General features: G+C 34.6%; 1 protein-coding gene across 10 annotated transcripts in view; it reads left to right on the top strand.

Annotated features, from left to right (window-relative positions):
* Positions 1-15,386, top strand: part of IKZF2 (IKAROS family zinc finger 2) — a 151,084-nt gene that overhangs the window by 90,709 nt on the left and 44,989 nt on the right. For 9 of the 10 annotated variants that reach the window (XM_074312741.1, XM_074312737.1, XM_019727022.2 and 6 more), the window contains 2 exons: positions 3,447-3,713; positions 9,941-10,108. In XM_074312741.1, coding sequence (XP_074168842.1) covers positions 3,447-3,713; positions 9,941-10,108 — 435 coding nt within the window. The remainder of the gene's footprint in view (positions 1-3,446; positions 3,714-9,940; positions 10,109-15,386) is intronic. The other variant, XM_019727025.2, reaches the window with a different exon arrangement.

Below are 15,386 nucleotides of genomic sequence, written 5' to 3'. Positions count from 1 at the left end.
ATCCAAAATTTAATCTATGATGTGTATATATTAGAATGTTTTGCAGTTTATTGATTTACTATGTCAGTATAGCTATAGTGTGTTCCTTCATACTTGATAAACATATAGTTCCTTAGAGTATAATATCATTAGAGAAAAGATTATTGTTGTTTACCTTTTCTTGTGGTATTTCAGTTCTAGCAAATACATACTTCTTTTTGGATATTTATTTCAAATATAGTCTTCTGTGGATATTTATTTCAAGTTCTAACTATAATTGTAATATCCAGTCATTTTTAAAATGACATTTTAACCCATGTTTGATATTATATTTTGATGTCCATATTACAGTTTTCGCACTAGGAAAAATATGATAATTTAATGTAACATCAAGTCATATTCCCATAATTCTGTGCTATTTGGAAATTTAAGAGGCCCAGAGTTTGACTCAAAAACTACTCCTTTAGCTATACATTTCCGCAGTTCCTGAAATGGAATGCTGGTAGACTTTACAGTCATTAAATGTATCTTATAAGTTGTTGACTCGTCTAGGGATATAAATGATGCTATTGCTGTGAAGTTTGTAATCTTTAGTACATCTTAAAATAAATGTATGGGACAATTTGCTTATAGGTTGGTATATGAAGTAATGCTATATTAAAGTCATACTTTTCATTTGTTTTCTTCTGAATTTTTCCTTTATGTGACAATTATGAGTGAAATATGGGATTACATATGGTAACCAAATAGCGTTTTACCTGGATTTGAAAAATTTTCCTTCCCAGAAAAAAATACCATGGGATAATTTCTTGGAATATGGAAAAACCTATTGTAGCAAGATGCAGAATCCAGAAGCAGTATTGTAAACTTAAAAAATTCAAAATATACAATTAGCGTGCATGCCAAAAAAAATACCTTTGAATAAAAAGATAAACGAAAATATTTGCAAAACATATCAAACACAGGGCTAAGTTACTTAGTATATAAACATTTAACTTCAGTGAGAAAAGACTGACAATCTAGAAAAATGGGCAAAGAACTTTGATAGTTCTCAAAAAAAAATTAAACATTGAAAAAGATGTACAACCCACTCTTAATAAAAAATGCAGATTAAAAACTAGAATAAAATGCTAGTTATTATCAGATTGACAGCTCTATGTGGTATGATATACAATGTCTATGATAAAAATAAATAAGAAATAATGTTAAATTTCTATTGACAGAAACTGGATGAATAAAGTACAGTACATTTGTAAAATGAAATTTGTGCAGGTATTAAAAAGAGCAGTGTCGGTTTCTGTGTACTAATATGAAAAAATATTAAACAGATATTAAAGATTAAAGTGAAATTAAAGTCAGATGAATTGTACAGTCCAATATATGTAAAAAAGAGAGACTACATATACACACACATACGTCTACATACACAATACTGAAGGAGAAAATGACGATAATGGTTGCATTTGAGACCAGAACTAAGGGATCGTGAAGTTTGGATAGAAGAGGATTTTTATTTTTTAGTCTTTATATTGATTATTTTCTTTTACTATGTTCATGAATTCTTTAAACATATAAAACAAGTTTAAAGAAAGAAAATTCTCAGTCCATTAAGTACAACATCTAACTGAACGCTGTCTGAAGTACCTCCAATATGCCACCACCGATTTCTCGATTTTGTTGGGAATAGTAAGATGGATAAAGTAGTGTCCCTACGCTTTTCAATATCAGTAAAGCTGCTCTGATTTGTAAATATGGTAAAAGTCAATGTAGTAGTAGATATGCTCTATTAGAGATGGGGCCAGGAAGGCCATCTATCCCTTTAGATCTCAGAGTAGTTTACATACTAGAAGTTAATTGATCCTCACAGTCTCCTTACGCAAAAGAGCACTGTATGTCCAGAAAAAAATAATAGCTGAGTCCATTTTCTATATTTACTCGTTTAATGCTCACATTAGCTCTAGGAAGTGAATCCCATTTCAATAGAGGACGTAGAGAACTTAAGTAACTGGTAGAAGGTGACGGTGCTTGTACTAAATACCATTGTTAATGTTCAAATCCAGGCAGTCTGGTTATAGGATCCTCCCTCTTCATAGTTCAACTCTTCTGTCCCAACTTTATTCTGGAGTCTGAGTTCATCTCCACTTTTCAAATGAAAGATATTAGAGTCAGAGGTTGAATGAGTAGTTCAAGATTGTACTGCTAGTAAATGTCCAAGCCAGTATGTACCAGAGCCATGTCCTCAGGAGTAAATCCGGTGACCTCCTCATTGTACCACTCTGGCCCTAGTTGACAGGGGCGTTCCAAGGAGGGAATGGGGAACAGCCCTTTCGATAGCACTCCGTGTTATAAGTACTAATGACAAATCTCAGAATGTGTGGTTTCTCTAAGAAAACAATTGCAGTACGGAGAACTTCCTTTTTATGAAAATATTTCCTCTATTCAAGTAATAGCAAATAATTTGTTTTGCTCTGTAACTTTGATATGATTTCTTAAGAAATTTTCAAGATCACTGGATAAAAAACAAAACAAAACAAAAACTTGGTATTCATTTAAAACTTGCTTCTGCTTTGTGAAAAGACTCTGTCAGCAATCCAGAATGAGGGCTGTGCTCACAAAATTCCAACTTTTCTGTGGGATGATCCAAAAACAGCAAACAGAAGGCATGAAATTTCTTAACAGTCACAAGTGTGTGCACGCATGCTATGCCATTCCTGTCGTTCACTGCTTTTTGGTGCGCACATTTAAAAGCTGGATTACTTTGATTTGCAGACGAATGTGTTCCATGGAGAAGTTTTTTCATGTAGGAAAAAAAGGCAGAGTACCTCAAGAGTACGTGAGGTGTGTGTACTCTGCCCTCCATTTATACAGCTCTCACCTGAATATGTGTTCAGTCTGATTTTAGGATATTTGCCTCGACCAGGTGCCTTCATGTGTCTTAAGACATTTGCTAGAGTAATATCCTGTTATTTCTCTTGCTTAGTTCAGAAGCAGGTTTACACACGTACTCTGATATGAAAGACAGACTGTGAACTGTATATACCTATATAATGATTGTTACGTTAAGAAGAGGTATGGCTCAGTGGATTAAGCGGTGTCTAATCTTGTCTCTTCCATAATCCTACCTGAGTCTCAGTAGCCTTAGTGACAAACTCGAAAGCCAATACAAGAATTATTTAGAGACTTGCTTTAAAAGTATATAACTGAGTTAAAGAAGTAAATGGGTGCAGCGATCAAGTGTTATTCTGTTTACCTGGAGCTTTCCTGAGCCATCTCCACTTTCATGCCAAAGCTTCTCTAAAATATTAACATCAGAGTACAGTATGTGTTAACATTGCATTGGAGATGGACTGTATTCTACGCAATACTGCATTCTCAACCATGTTAATAGAATGGCGGTGGGTGGAAGAGCGATGTAGGTGACACCACATAACATGCATTTAAAATGTCTTCTTCTTTTTCAATTGCAGCAAATTCAGTAAAGCTAGAAATGCAGAGTGATGAAGAGTGTGACAGGAAACCCCTGAGCCGAGAAGACGAGATCAGGGGCCATGATGAGGGTAGCAGCCTAGAAGAACCCCTAATTGAGAGCAGCGAGGTGGCAGACAACAGGAAAGTCCAGGAGCTTCAAGGCGAGGGAGGAATCCGGCTTCCGAATGGTAAACTGAAATGTGACGTCTGTGGCATGGTTTGCATTGGGCCCAATGTGCTTATGGTACATAAAAGGAGTCACACTGGTAAGCAGCTGAAAGAATAACCTGATGACTGCCTGTGACATCTGATGTTGATATTACCTGACATCTATTCTCTTTCCTTTTTATTCAGGGGTGGCAATGGTGAAACTACCTTTTCAGAATTCTGCTAGTTTTGGATTGCTGAAAAGCAGAGAGTAGCCTGGGTCTTGACTTCCAGCCTTCAAATCTGAATAGCATATCAGAAAAGAAGTTTGGGATTCAGTTTCCACAGTTCTTAATATAGCAATAATATGATAAGGGTTCAAAAGTTATAGGAGAATTTCATTGTGTAACTTAATCTTTTTGTATTTCTATACATATTTTACTATACCCATGGGCAGGTAATACAGTTTGCTAGCTAAAAGTTTACGTTATAAAATGGTACTCATGCATTTATATGGGAGTGGATCATTTTCACCTTATCTAGTTAACGTCTTGGAATACAATTTCCAATCAATCTTTGCCTACCATGGGTCTCTGTAGTAGGTAGATGCTTATTTTCCCTAGTTTGAGAAATTTACCAACTTCCTGTAATTTTTTGTTATAAATCTAGCAAGGAGGTATGTAGGGATGAGGTATAACAAAGGGTGGTGGGTGTGCAGTTAGGAGTCTGTAATCATGAAATAAGGTGAGAAAAGACACCTCAGGTTAATATAATATACTTTTAGACATTTGAGTAATGTAAAAACCAGCCAGAGTAGGAGGCTTTATTTAAATCTCTTCAAATCCTTTGTTAAAAAAGCCCCAAACAACAAAAACAAATGAGATTGATTCTTTAAAAAGATTGATTATTAGAAAAAGTTTCAAGTTTGTATGAAAATTGATTTAAAGATAATGATCACTTTAACAATAATGCAGAAGTAGTAGTATATAGCAAAATATTAATAACTAATACATTCAGTTTTAAAATATGACACTCTTTAGAAGAGATAAATTATAATAAATACAGTGATTTAAAAGATTGAATTTTAAATAATCAATTTAATAAGTAGGTGCTTAAAACATGAGCGATACAAGGTACATTGAAGTCTTTTTAGTCCAGACCTCTCCTTTACATATGAAGAAATTGGAGCCCAAAACAGTCAAGTGACTTACTCATATCCCTTACATAGTTAGAACCAAGGTTTTATGATGCCCAGAGTGATTTTGTCCAAATATTCTATGCTTGGTATGTCAATACATGTTTTGATGCAGTATTACTGTAAGTCTGATACTTTAAAAATTATAGTAAGAAGTTACACATTAAAATCAGTGTTATTCTAATAAAAATCAACAACTTTAGTGCCTATACCCTTATTCTAACCATAGTCAGTTATATTTTTATTTTTTGTTTTGAATTTCCTTTATAAATAACATTTCTAAAATGTGTATTTAAAATTTTATAGTAATATTTATATTACTAGTGCAAATGTCTTTTGTTCCTTTAATTTTTAAAAATGTTTCATGGAAAAGTGGAAAGATCAATCTTGGACACTATATGTGATAAGAAAAGAAAAGACTATAAAATGATGAGTTTGCTTTTCTTTTATGCTCATGAAATAATTCTAATTGCAGTTCTAAAAGAATTCCACAAAGTTATAATGTCTTCATTATCTCGGAGTGATTATATTAAGGAAGATTAACACTCATTCAAATGTCTAACTTCTCCCATCTAGCAACAATGTACAGGATAAACAAAATTAGTCTAAAGACTTTTCAGTTAAATTACATATAGTGTTCTTTTTAAGGCTGAAAAGTATACTTTTTAAAAAACAATTTTTGTAAGATTTTTTTCAATAAACTTTTCTGGGCTGAGTTGAGAAAATTCAAAGATGCTCTCTTGAAAATTTAGGTTAATCAGCGTTTCACTGTATCTGCAGTGATTTTCATGAGGATTGTTCGTTTGTAAACACAGTTATAATTACAACTCTGCTATACTGTCCATTTGATATTTACTACAGTAGTTGAGTTGAATAGTTTTAATTCTGAAATCATCTAATTTACATGGAAAATGTTTCCGGATAGTTACACAGATTTCCATAAGTCCTAGGAATAGGAGATTCACTCAACTAGTAAAGGCAAGGAAAATGGACTAAACCATTTAAAGTACTCTTGCAACTCTGTGAGCTTTTATTGTTAATAAATATTTATTGGAGTATTGTGAAAAGTGTTACACTGTCCTCAATTCTGGAAGGTTAAAGGCAACAGCCATTCATAGAGGAGCTTGGGATACCTTCCACACATTGTTGACCTTGAAATTATGATACATCTTTAAATTAGCTATTTTTATATGTATTTCTGATGTCCCAGTTTATACATCTGAGTGGGTCATGACATTTTCTACTCCATTTTAGTACTATGAGAATAGAAAGTCTACTTGTATTTCTTTAATTTAAACTAGATTGAAAAAATGCAGTTAGAATCTAGTCACTAGCTAAATGTTTTCTCCTTAATACCATGAACTACTGTATTCATTTTAGAAGTTCTCATGCTTATCAGTTATTTATAGCTAGTATAAAAGGCACGGTCTTAAATACTTATAAAGCCTTTGGTAAACATATGTGTCTGTTTTTAGCTCACAAAATATTAATATAAAATTGATAGTGAAAAAAGATACACAACCACCCAATTCATTGAAATGACATGGAGTATCAGATCTAAGTCACTTCTTCTCTCTCTTTCATACCCTACTAAAGTGCCAATTGCAGTGTCTTATTAATTACTTGGTGTTATTTCTTTGGTATTGCTACTTTAGTAGGTAATCAGGTAATATTGTCATTGGATACTCCAGGCATTCTTCACTGGGGATACAGGGAGAAAAAAAGAAGGGTAGTAAATCAATTCAAGCATAAACATGAATTGATACCAACATTATAAATACAGAATATCCTTAATTTTACTCCTCTTTGGGGTAGAGTACTCCCATCTTTGTAACTTTGGCTACGTCTTAATTGTTTCCATAGGTCCAAAGTTGTTAGCCTAGACTTTTGTGCCCACCACAAAGGGAGTTATCACAGATATAATAGCTTACTCTGATATTTTTTAATTGGATTACTCTATAATGTCACTAACGTGTTTAGTAAATTTGTGTTTTTTCCTCTGAAATTTGCTTTTATTTACATTTCAAAAAGAATATGATTCATTTTTTTTTTCAAGCAAGGTCTAAACTAACTCAAAAAAGACCAATTGATACAGTCTATTTATTAAAGAAAAAAATTATAACAAATAATTGAGATGTATTGTTTCAAGTTACATACACAATATTAAGAGGATTGCTCACATTTTACAGGGATGGCGTTTTAGAAAAAAATATTGTTTCTTTTTATTTTTTATTAAACAGATTTGGCTATATCTCCTCCATTTGGATTATTCCTGGAATATCATTATGTACACTTTTTTAAAAAAGTCTCATAAATTAAACTCTGTTTTCATCCCTGTCTCCAACAGCAGTTTTGTTGAGGATTTCCACTAAAATTCCACTAGATTTAGTGTGGAACACAGGCAAAAAAACAGAGGATTGTTGAAATAATTGTCATTTACATAATCAAGACATTACGCATAGTTAAGCGTATTTCAGCCCAAAATGATAAAGCCATAGAATTAGTGTCCAAGAATTTAAAAAAAAAATCAAAACTTAATTCATGTAAAGCAGATTAGTATTTCTCAAAGGTTCATCAGATTGAAATCAAAGTAATTATTAACATTGCCTCTTCCTTCTTGTCCAAAATGCTCACCTTCATCATGCTTCTTTCTTTACTTCTTCTCATGGCCATGGGAACATGGTTAGCAAATGCCTCCACACTCAGATCATACATGCACTCAGCAACACAGCAGTATTTCCTGATATACCCCGACACCTTTTCCTTTCTCCTACACCTTTAAGGATAATTGTATAAATTCAGAAGCAATTCTTGTTAAAATGCATTTGAAGCAATCTGGAATATTTTGTAAATGTAAAAACTAAATTACCCTGTCATTAGTCTCATAAAGTTCAATTAGGTGAATTAGAAAAATATTTTTAAAAAGAGGTGTCCTTATTATTAACTTTTTTAGATTAGCATTATTCTGAAAGCATTATTAAATTCAGTTCTCTAAATTATAAATTTTAAAATATTTCAATTGTAGGAGGCTTAAAGAAAATGTAATTAACATAACTGGAGCATATTCCAAAGGCAAACATGATTTCAAATGTTTTTGTTTACTACCCTAATTTAATTTGTTTTAAAGTTATTGCATCCTAATTTGTTACTTGCCTGGGAAACCCCACATAGACAGATTTCAAAAGTAAAATATTTGGAGTGAAAATTATACTTTACATCTGCTATTTTCATACTGTCTGAAGAGTTAATTTCATGAAGAAAGTACCTCCTTTTTCCTTTTTATTACTAATTCCGTGGTAGGGGTAGTGGGTAGAAAATCCCGATTTTAAAAAGTTTTAGACTGCTATTGCATTGAAAAAAAAAAGTCAAAGAATTAACTTTTATGTGTGTGTATGTGTAAAATAAAAAAAGGTTTACCAATATTACATTTATTTTAAAACATTGACTGTTTTGTCAGACTTCATATGAGAGGTTTCAGATAAAATATTTCTCGTAAGCTGTATTTAGTGTTGACTTAATCTGTGAGTTCTACCAAATGATTAAAAAAAGTTAACTAAGATAAAATTAAGGTAACCTTAACGTGATGGATAATTTTTTTAACCTAATTTATCAGTATAGGATAATTTGTAAACTTAGCTCGTAAGATCTACAGATTTCTTAAGGAAAAAAATCCTTAACTATTGTTATGCACACAGAGATTACACTTTTTTGGTATGCATGTCATTAAGTTCCAAAATGAGCAAGTCCTATAGAATTTGAGATACACCTGATGTATCTACTTTTTCATTTTCTTTAGTTTATAACAAATCTATATGATAGAATGTGTAGTTGCAGCTGCTAGAAAGGGACCACAGTTTATCTTCTTTATGCTTCCTAGCTTTCTTTAATAAAAAGAATTGCTGAGTTTGTATTATATTAAAGGTCCCCCCAAAATATTGAGGTTTCATTATTCACTATTATTATGAATGTTTCAGTTAAAGATACGAAACATGACAATTCAGTTCAAAAAAAATTTTTTAACTATCAAAATTGTAATCATCTCACCTCAAGTACAGAAATGGTCCAGTTCAACCAAAAGGAAATTATTTCTTAATTTTATTTTTATTCTAAATGTTGAGCTTTAATGTATTTGTACTATTTATATATTAATTTATAATGTATTTCATGTCTATCTTTAGAGATAGACACACTTAAAATATTATTTTCATGGTTTGATTAATGTTATCATTTGATCCACTTGCCCATTTTACTGTTTCATCACCTACATGTTTTCATGTTTGATGACATTGGTGACAGCTAGTTGATGGCAACAGACTGATAATTACAGTTTAAACAGTTTTATAGCAATATCAATAATAGGAAAAAAGTTTCCTATCAAACAAATGATTTTTACAACAAAAAGAATATACAGAAAATGTCTGAATGAATAATTTTCATGGCTTTTCCCTGACTATATAAGGGAATTTTGCCAAAGGTTTTACTGTTAGTGACTAGGGAAACTGAGAGAGATCTGAGCTATATTTGGAGATTTTGTGGTAATGAGCTTTGTAACCTGATTCATTCACTGAACCTCTTTGGTCCCCTTATAAGAAAATTATCAGCTAAATGAGAGAGATCCCTTAGCCTAAAGGTCCCTTTCAACTCAAAATTTATGTAATTTTTAAAGAGAGTATAGTGCAGTAAAGAGAGCAAAATATAGTGAAACTGACCAAGATTCAATTACCAGCTCGAGTACTTACTAGCTCTGTGACTATAATCACATACTTTGATACTTGAATCTCAATTTCTTCATTGGCAAATTGAAATTATAGATACCTGGCTACTAATGTTATTATGAGGTCTGAAATATTGTATGTACAAAGCAACCAGTAAGGACAGTCAAGTGATGTCACCTAGTTCAACCAATTGAACAACATTGTTATTCTTTTGAATCAATGACAGGAATCCTGTAAAATTTATATGAAGAGGGAAACTACACTTGAGGTAAAGTTTGAGACTGTATTAGCAAAGCAAATTCTAGGAAGAAAGAGGTTAGAAGTCTTAGGAGGGAGATGAATCTCCTCAGCATAGAGCACTGGCTCTAGTTAACGGTGAATTAGTCACTTTGTACATAACCTACTTGGTCTTTCTCACCTCTTTTCCTTTCCACAGGAGAACGTCCCTTCCACTGTAACCAGTGTGGAGCTTCTTTTACTCAGAAGGGCAACCTTCTGAGACACATAAAGTTACACTCTGGAGAGAAGCCGTTCAAATGTCCTTTCTGTAGCTATGCCTGTAGAAGAAGGGACGCCCTCACAGGACACCTCAGGACCCACTCTGGTAAGTGTCAGCGACTATTTGAGAAGAAAGCTAAAATTTGAGAATTTGGGCGATGTGCTACAGAATAATACAAAATAACTTAAGAGCTTTGGTACCTAGTTAGGAATGAGCTAGACAATATTTTTTATTTGTGTACATTGAATAACTGATAAATCTTGTAGGGTGCATGTGAACCATCCCTTTTAGACTTACAGACTTGGTAAAAAGGAGCAATGGCAACTGAAGAGTCTCTTATTTCAAGCCAGTGAAGGAAACAGCTGTTACATAAGTTTTCCATGTTTTTTAATATTATAATTATTAGCACAGTCATTACAGTTAATCGAGGACAATGGAAAAATCTAGTGAAATATCATAGTTACATGCTGATGTTACCATAGAGGAGATGAAAGCTGTGATATTTTGTGACTGATATAACTGCCCAGGCTGGTACCTCAGCGGGAAATCAAATATTACTATTTTTAAATTTGAAAATATGCTCATCAGAAAATTGGCTGTTAGAGTATGTCATATTTCATTTTTAATTCCCCTTGTTTCTTTAACTCTTGAACTATAGTCACTGGATGCTGTATGCAACTTTCCTCTGCTTCATAAATTATCATTAAAAATCTGGAATAAATCTGATTTTTTAAAATGCTAGAACATAGTACATGAAAGAGAATGATTAGAAATCTGAATTAATCTCATTTGATTATTACATGAGTTGCCATAACCAAGAAGTTAAAGGTGAAAAATTAATATAGAATACTCTCTCAAGCAAGTTTTATATGCTCCATCTATCCACGACACATTAAATTTTCATTTTAATATGAAAATATGATAGAAGTGATATTTTCACCTACATTTACATATGATATTAGAGAGTGCTGTGGATTTTGAGTTAATGCTTGCATTATCTTTCTTTACATTTCTCCTATTAATAAGCCTTAGGCTTTACCTAGTTTTTTAACATGAATGTGAAGTATATACAACTGTTTTAGACATTAACTCAAATTGGGGCAGTTACAGAAAAATGAAATTAATGCAAACATTAAAACAAAATATTTTAAGTATATAGTTTACTTTTTTCCCTGATTCAATACAATTCACTTATTTCCAGCTATGGAATTTTGTATTTTATTTTGAAATTATGCTATGAAAATGATCTTAAAGTGGTATGGTTTTATTATAAAAATATTCTTTATTGAAAGTTACTTTTAAGACATGACAGTTATTTCTTTAGCTATCCATGTACTCTGGCTTATTAAAGTATTATGACTTGATCAAGGATTATATACAACATAGATTTTTAACATACCTACTGCATAAAGTTGAGGCAAAAATTCTTCCCATGTCTGTTTTATTCTTCATAAAAGTGTGTTGCTTTTAATACCATGGTTTAGTGTACACGTTTCTTTACGTGGGGATTGCTATATTCTTAGAAGATTCAATGCCTGGTGATGCCCCGGGAAGGCCTTCGATGTTCATCTCGGATTTTAGTTTCCTTGGTTTCCTTTTAATTCTTTTAATAGATCTACATCTATGGGTCGTGTGTAACAAGTCAAGACACCTTGGTTTTTGTGTTAGATTAAGCTGGGCAGCTACAATCAGCTTCTTTATGCAAATTAGCCATGGCCCATCTAGGGGTGCCTAGTTGGTGGGTGATGAAGTGAAGGGAGGGGAAAATGTCACTCCAAAGTAGGCCACTCCCATTGGCTTTGGCTAGGCCAGATCCTTAACATTATTTACATTGTCCTATGTAACTGTAAAGTTTGTGTGTATAAAGTGAAGCTGTTTCTGTGAAACTGTATATTTTGTAAACAAATATATTGCTGCTTTGAGGTTCAAAAAAAAAAATGGTCCCTATAACTGCAATCATGATGATTTTGCAATTTGGTATATCAAGCCATGATTTTTGCAGATATATAGACAGCATATTCAGACTGGCTCATTAGAGAAAGTTTAGTGGAGTGATGAGTGAGAGAGAGGGGTGTCATCTAGCTACTTCGTCAATCAAGGGATGTTATCAAATCAGTCATCCTTTCAACTGGAATCTAAAATGTTAGCCATCACCTATGTTTTTCATAGTAGATGGAACATACAGCTGTCAAAGTCCATGCTTCTCTAATTGGTCAGAAAGCTCAAATTGGTCATTACAGTGTTCTTCCACTATCAATTCTAGGATCTTCCCCTTACCCTCTTTTTAGCACCTGGGCTGGATAGATTTTTTTATCTAATGGGTGACCCAAACCTTAATTTCGACAATTTCTGAGTATCGAGTGGTCCTGCCTTTCTTGGATTATTGCAGTTTTCCAATAACCAGGATTATTGACCAAGTTTTTCTTTTTTTTTTTTTAAGAGGTGTCCTGAGTTCCAAACATAGTTGTTCTTGCCCCGTCATACAGCAACAACCCAAACTCATCTTAATACTCAGAAAAAAATAACCAACCAATGGCCCACTTCTCTCCCTGTAGTTCAGCAGTTTGATTGAGATGCCTCAAAGAGTCAGGGAGTGGTGTCAGCTTCCATTACAACAACAGTACCTCAACTCTGATCCCTTGTGGAAACATTCCCTTAGGCACGGAGAGCTCCAGAACCACCAATCTCAAGATTTCATTCATTTCAGCACAGGAAGTAAAAATCCTTTAACTTAATGTAGTTACCTGCTATATTTGTACTGTGGCCACTCCTACCTTAATCTCTTCGTTCTCAGACTCACGCATTGAGGCTGTGGAGGAGATGGTTTTAGGCATATGTCATATCCTGTAGAACTATAGAACACACCCAGACTTCTCCCTTTTGGCAACCATATACACATGGACTGCTCCACTAGTAGGCTATTTTACCACTCCATTTAGCCAGATAGGTCTGGATGATAGGACATGAGATATGACCAGTAAAATAGTATATAGGTTTGAGTCCATTGAATTTCCTGGTTGAAGGCAGTATTTAAAAAAATACCGTGGTAATTGATAAGGCATTCTGTTAAATCCATGTATAGTGAAGCCTGCAAAAGTATCAAAGGAAGGGGAGGTAAATCTATGTCCCAGTATCTATTACTTCCTTTAAGCATAAATTTCTCCCTCCTTCATATTGGAAGGATTCCAGTGTAACCTGCCTGACACCAATTGACAGGTTAACCCCCTCCCCCCCAGTAATGGTGCCATATCAGGGTCTCAGCATTAGGAAGTTGTGAACTCAGCAGTGGTAGTGAAATCAATCACAGAGAGGGGAAAGTCTGCGCTGTTGAATCCATACATCGTTTCTATCCCTGTTCCAACTGTCACTTTGTACATCGGCCACTTACTTGAGCAAGCACCAGAGTAGCTATGTAAAGAATCTGACCAACATGCGTAACATAGATTGTCTGATTGGTTTGAGACACCCATCAGATAATCTTGTCCAGATCACTGAGAGCCTTTTCCACAGTGGAGGAAATTCACACGGGACACAGGTCATCACACTTTGTACCAGTTCTGAGCCGTTCATCCACGTAACTCTCTCCCACATCTTCTGTCGTCAGCCTCCCAGTCTTATTCTTCCAAGGCCTTGACCATATGGCCATGCCATGTTTTGTTACCTCAGATATCTCTCCTTCCGTGCCAAGTGTACAGTCTGCCGCTCTGCTGGGGGTATCCTATCACTCCTGTATTTCAGGCCCAGCCCCCTCAGGGGAGCTGTAACACGGGTCACAGCTCTTATCAAATAACATGCAATCCATTTACCAGCTCCATCCACACAGTTTCATCCCCTATGGATTGTTCATTGAGGACACCCCATGAGGCCACAGCTGTGGGTTGTGGGGAGATTGTGAAGTAGTAATAGCAAGTATCAGGGACCTTAGCTACTTGGGCCTCCCAAACCTGCATGGTCCCAGCCTCATTTAGTAATACATTGCTCTTGTGCACATCTTTTTAAATGTTATGTCAAGTCAGGTACACCTGGTTCATTTTGTGTAGTTTGGGCCACATACTCATGTGGGGTCCCATGGCCCAGTACTCAGTCTTAAACCAAGTCCAAGAGCAAGTTAGAAACAGCTTTTCAAATGTAGGATAGTTATTAGTAGAAGATTGCATACCTTTACTCCAAACAAAGAATCTGCACTCTGAGGCTTTTATTGACCCCATCTCTGTCTGCTACAGACATTTCCAAAGTTCACCGCATTGCTGGATCTTAGAGCTGAAGGTATAGGAAGCATTCATCACAGCAGAGGTATGCTGCAGATCCTTTTCTTGCCCCAGCCCTCTCAATACTGGCCACCTTGTGGATTACCGACTCCGTTGAGTGTCAGAGCAGTATACCCAATGTGGGATAGCTTTCCTCCAAAATCCAAAGAGGGTACCACATGTGTGCCTTTTTGTTCACGATGAAAGGCGCAAGGCACAGTAATTTGTCATTTACTATAGAGGATCAATTTCAACATGCCCAGACCACTAGGCCCATAACATTTCAGCAATGCTGCAAGTCGCTGAACTTTCATGGAGATTATCTCCTGTCCTCTAGCATATATCTTACCGAGGCATCTTAGGTATTTACTACTTCCTGCTCATCAAGTCCAATCAGTATAATACCATGAATGTAATGTTCCAGCTTGATGTTCTGTGGGATGTCAAGATGAACAAGATTTCTTTGGACTATAGTATGACAAAGAGAGGAGAGTTGACCTAACCTTAAGGTAAGATAGTGAAAGTATGCTGTTCCTGCAATGTGAAGGCAAACTGCTTCTGATTATCTTTGTTGATAAGGAATTATTTTTAAAAGAAATTGTTAATAGCTTCATACCTGGTGTCAGGGGCTATGTTATTATGATCCAGTAAAGATACTACAGCTAGAACACCATCAACAGTTGGCATTATGATGTGCTTAAGTCTGCATCCATCCACAGAACCGTCTAGGTCTTACGTGAGCCTAGCAAACAGTTTAACTGGGTATGTAGTAGGAATCACCACCTCAGCATCTTTCAGTTTTAGTTCACTAGTACTTTAGGAAAGGTGGTAGTTCTAGGGCTGTGCTTTCCAATATGGCAGCTACTAGCCAAGTTAGGCTATTAAGCACCTAAACATGGAGAGTGTCACATGTTGAAATGATGTTTTTTATTAAATAAAATATATTAAAATTCCACCTTTTAAAAATGTAGCTACTAGAAAATTTAAAATTTCATACAACTTGTAGTGCCATTGGACAGCATTGTTCTTGGTTTTCACGTAGCCCTTCCTCCATGGGTCAGAGGACCAACATAAGGATTCTTCCCATTACTAACTGTATATATTCCTGCAATACTGTGAGATGGATTTGGGTGATG

This window comes from Rhinolophus sinicus, linkage group LG01, assembly GCF_036562045.2.
Source record: "Rhinolophus sinicus isolate RSC01 linkage group LG01, ASM3656204v1, whole genome shotgun sequence".
NCBI lineage: Eukaryota > Metazoa > Chordata > Mammalia > Chiroptera > Rhinolophidae > Rhinolophus > Rhinolophus sinicus.
Note: the sequence above shows the minus strand (reverse complement) of the source record. Positions and strands in the feature narration are given on the sequence as shown.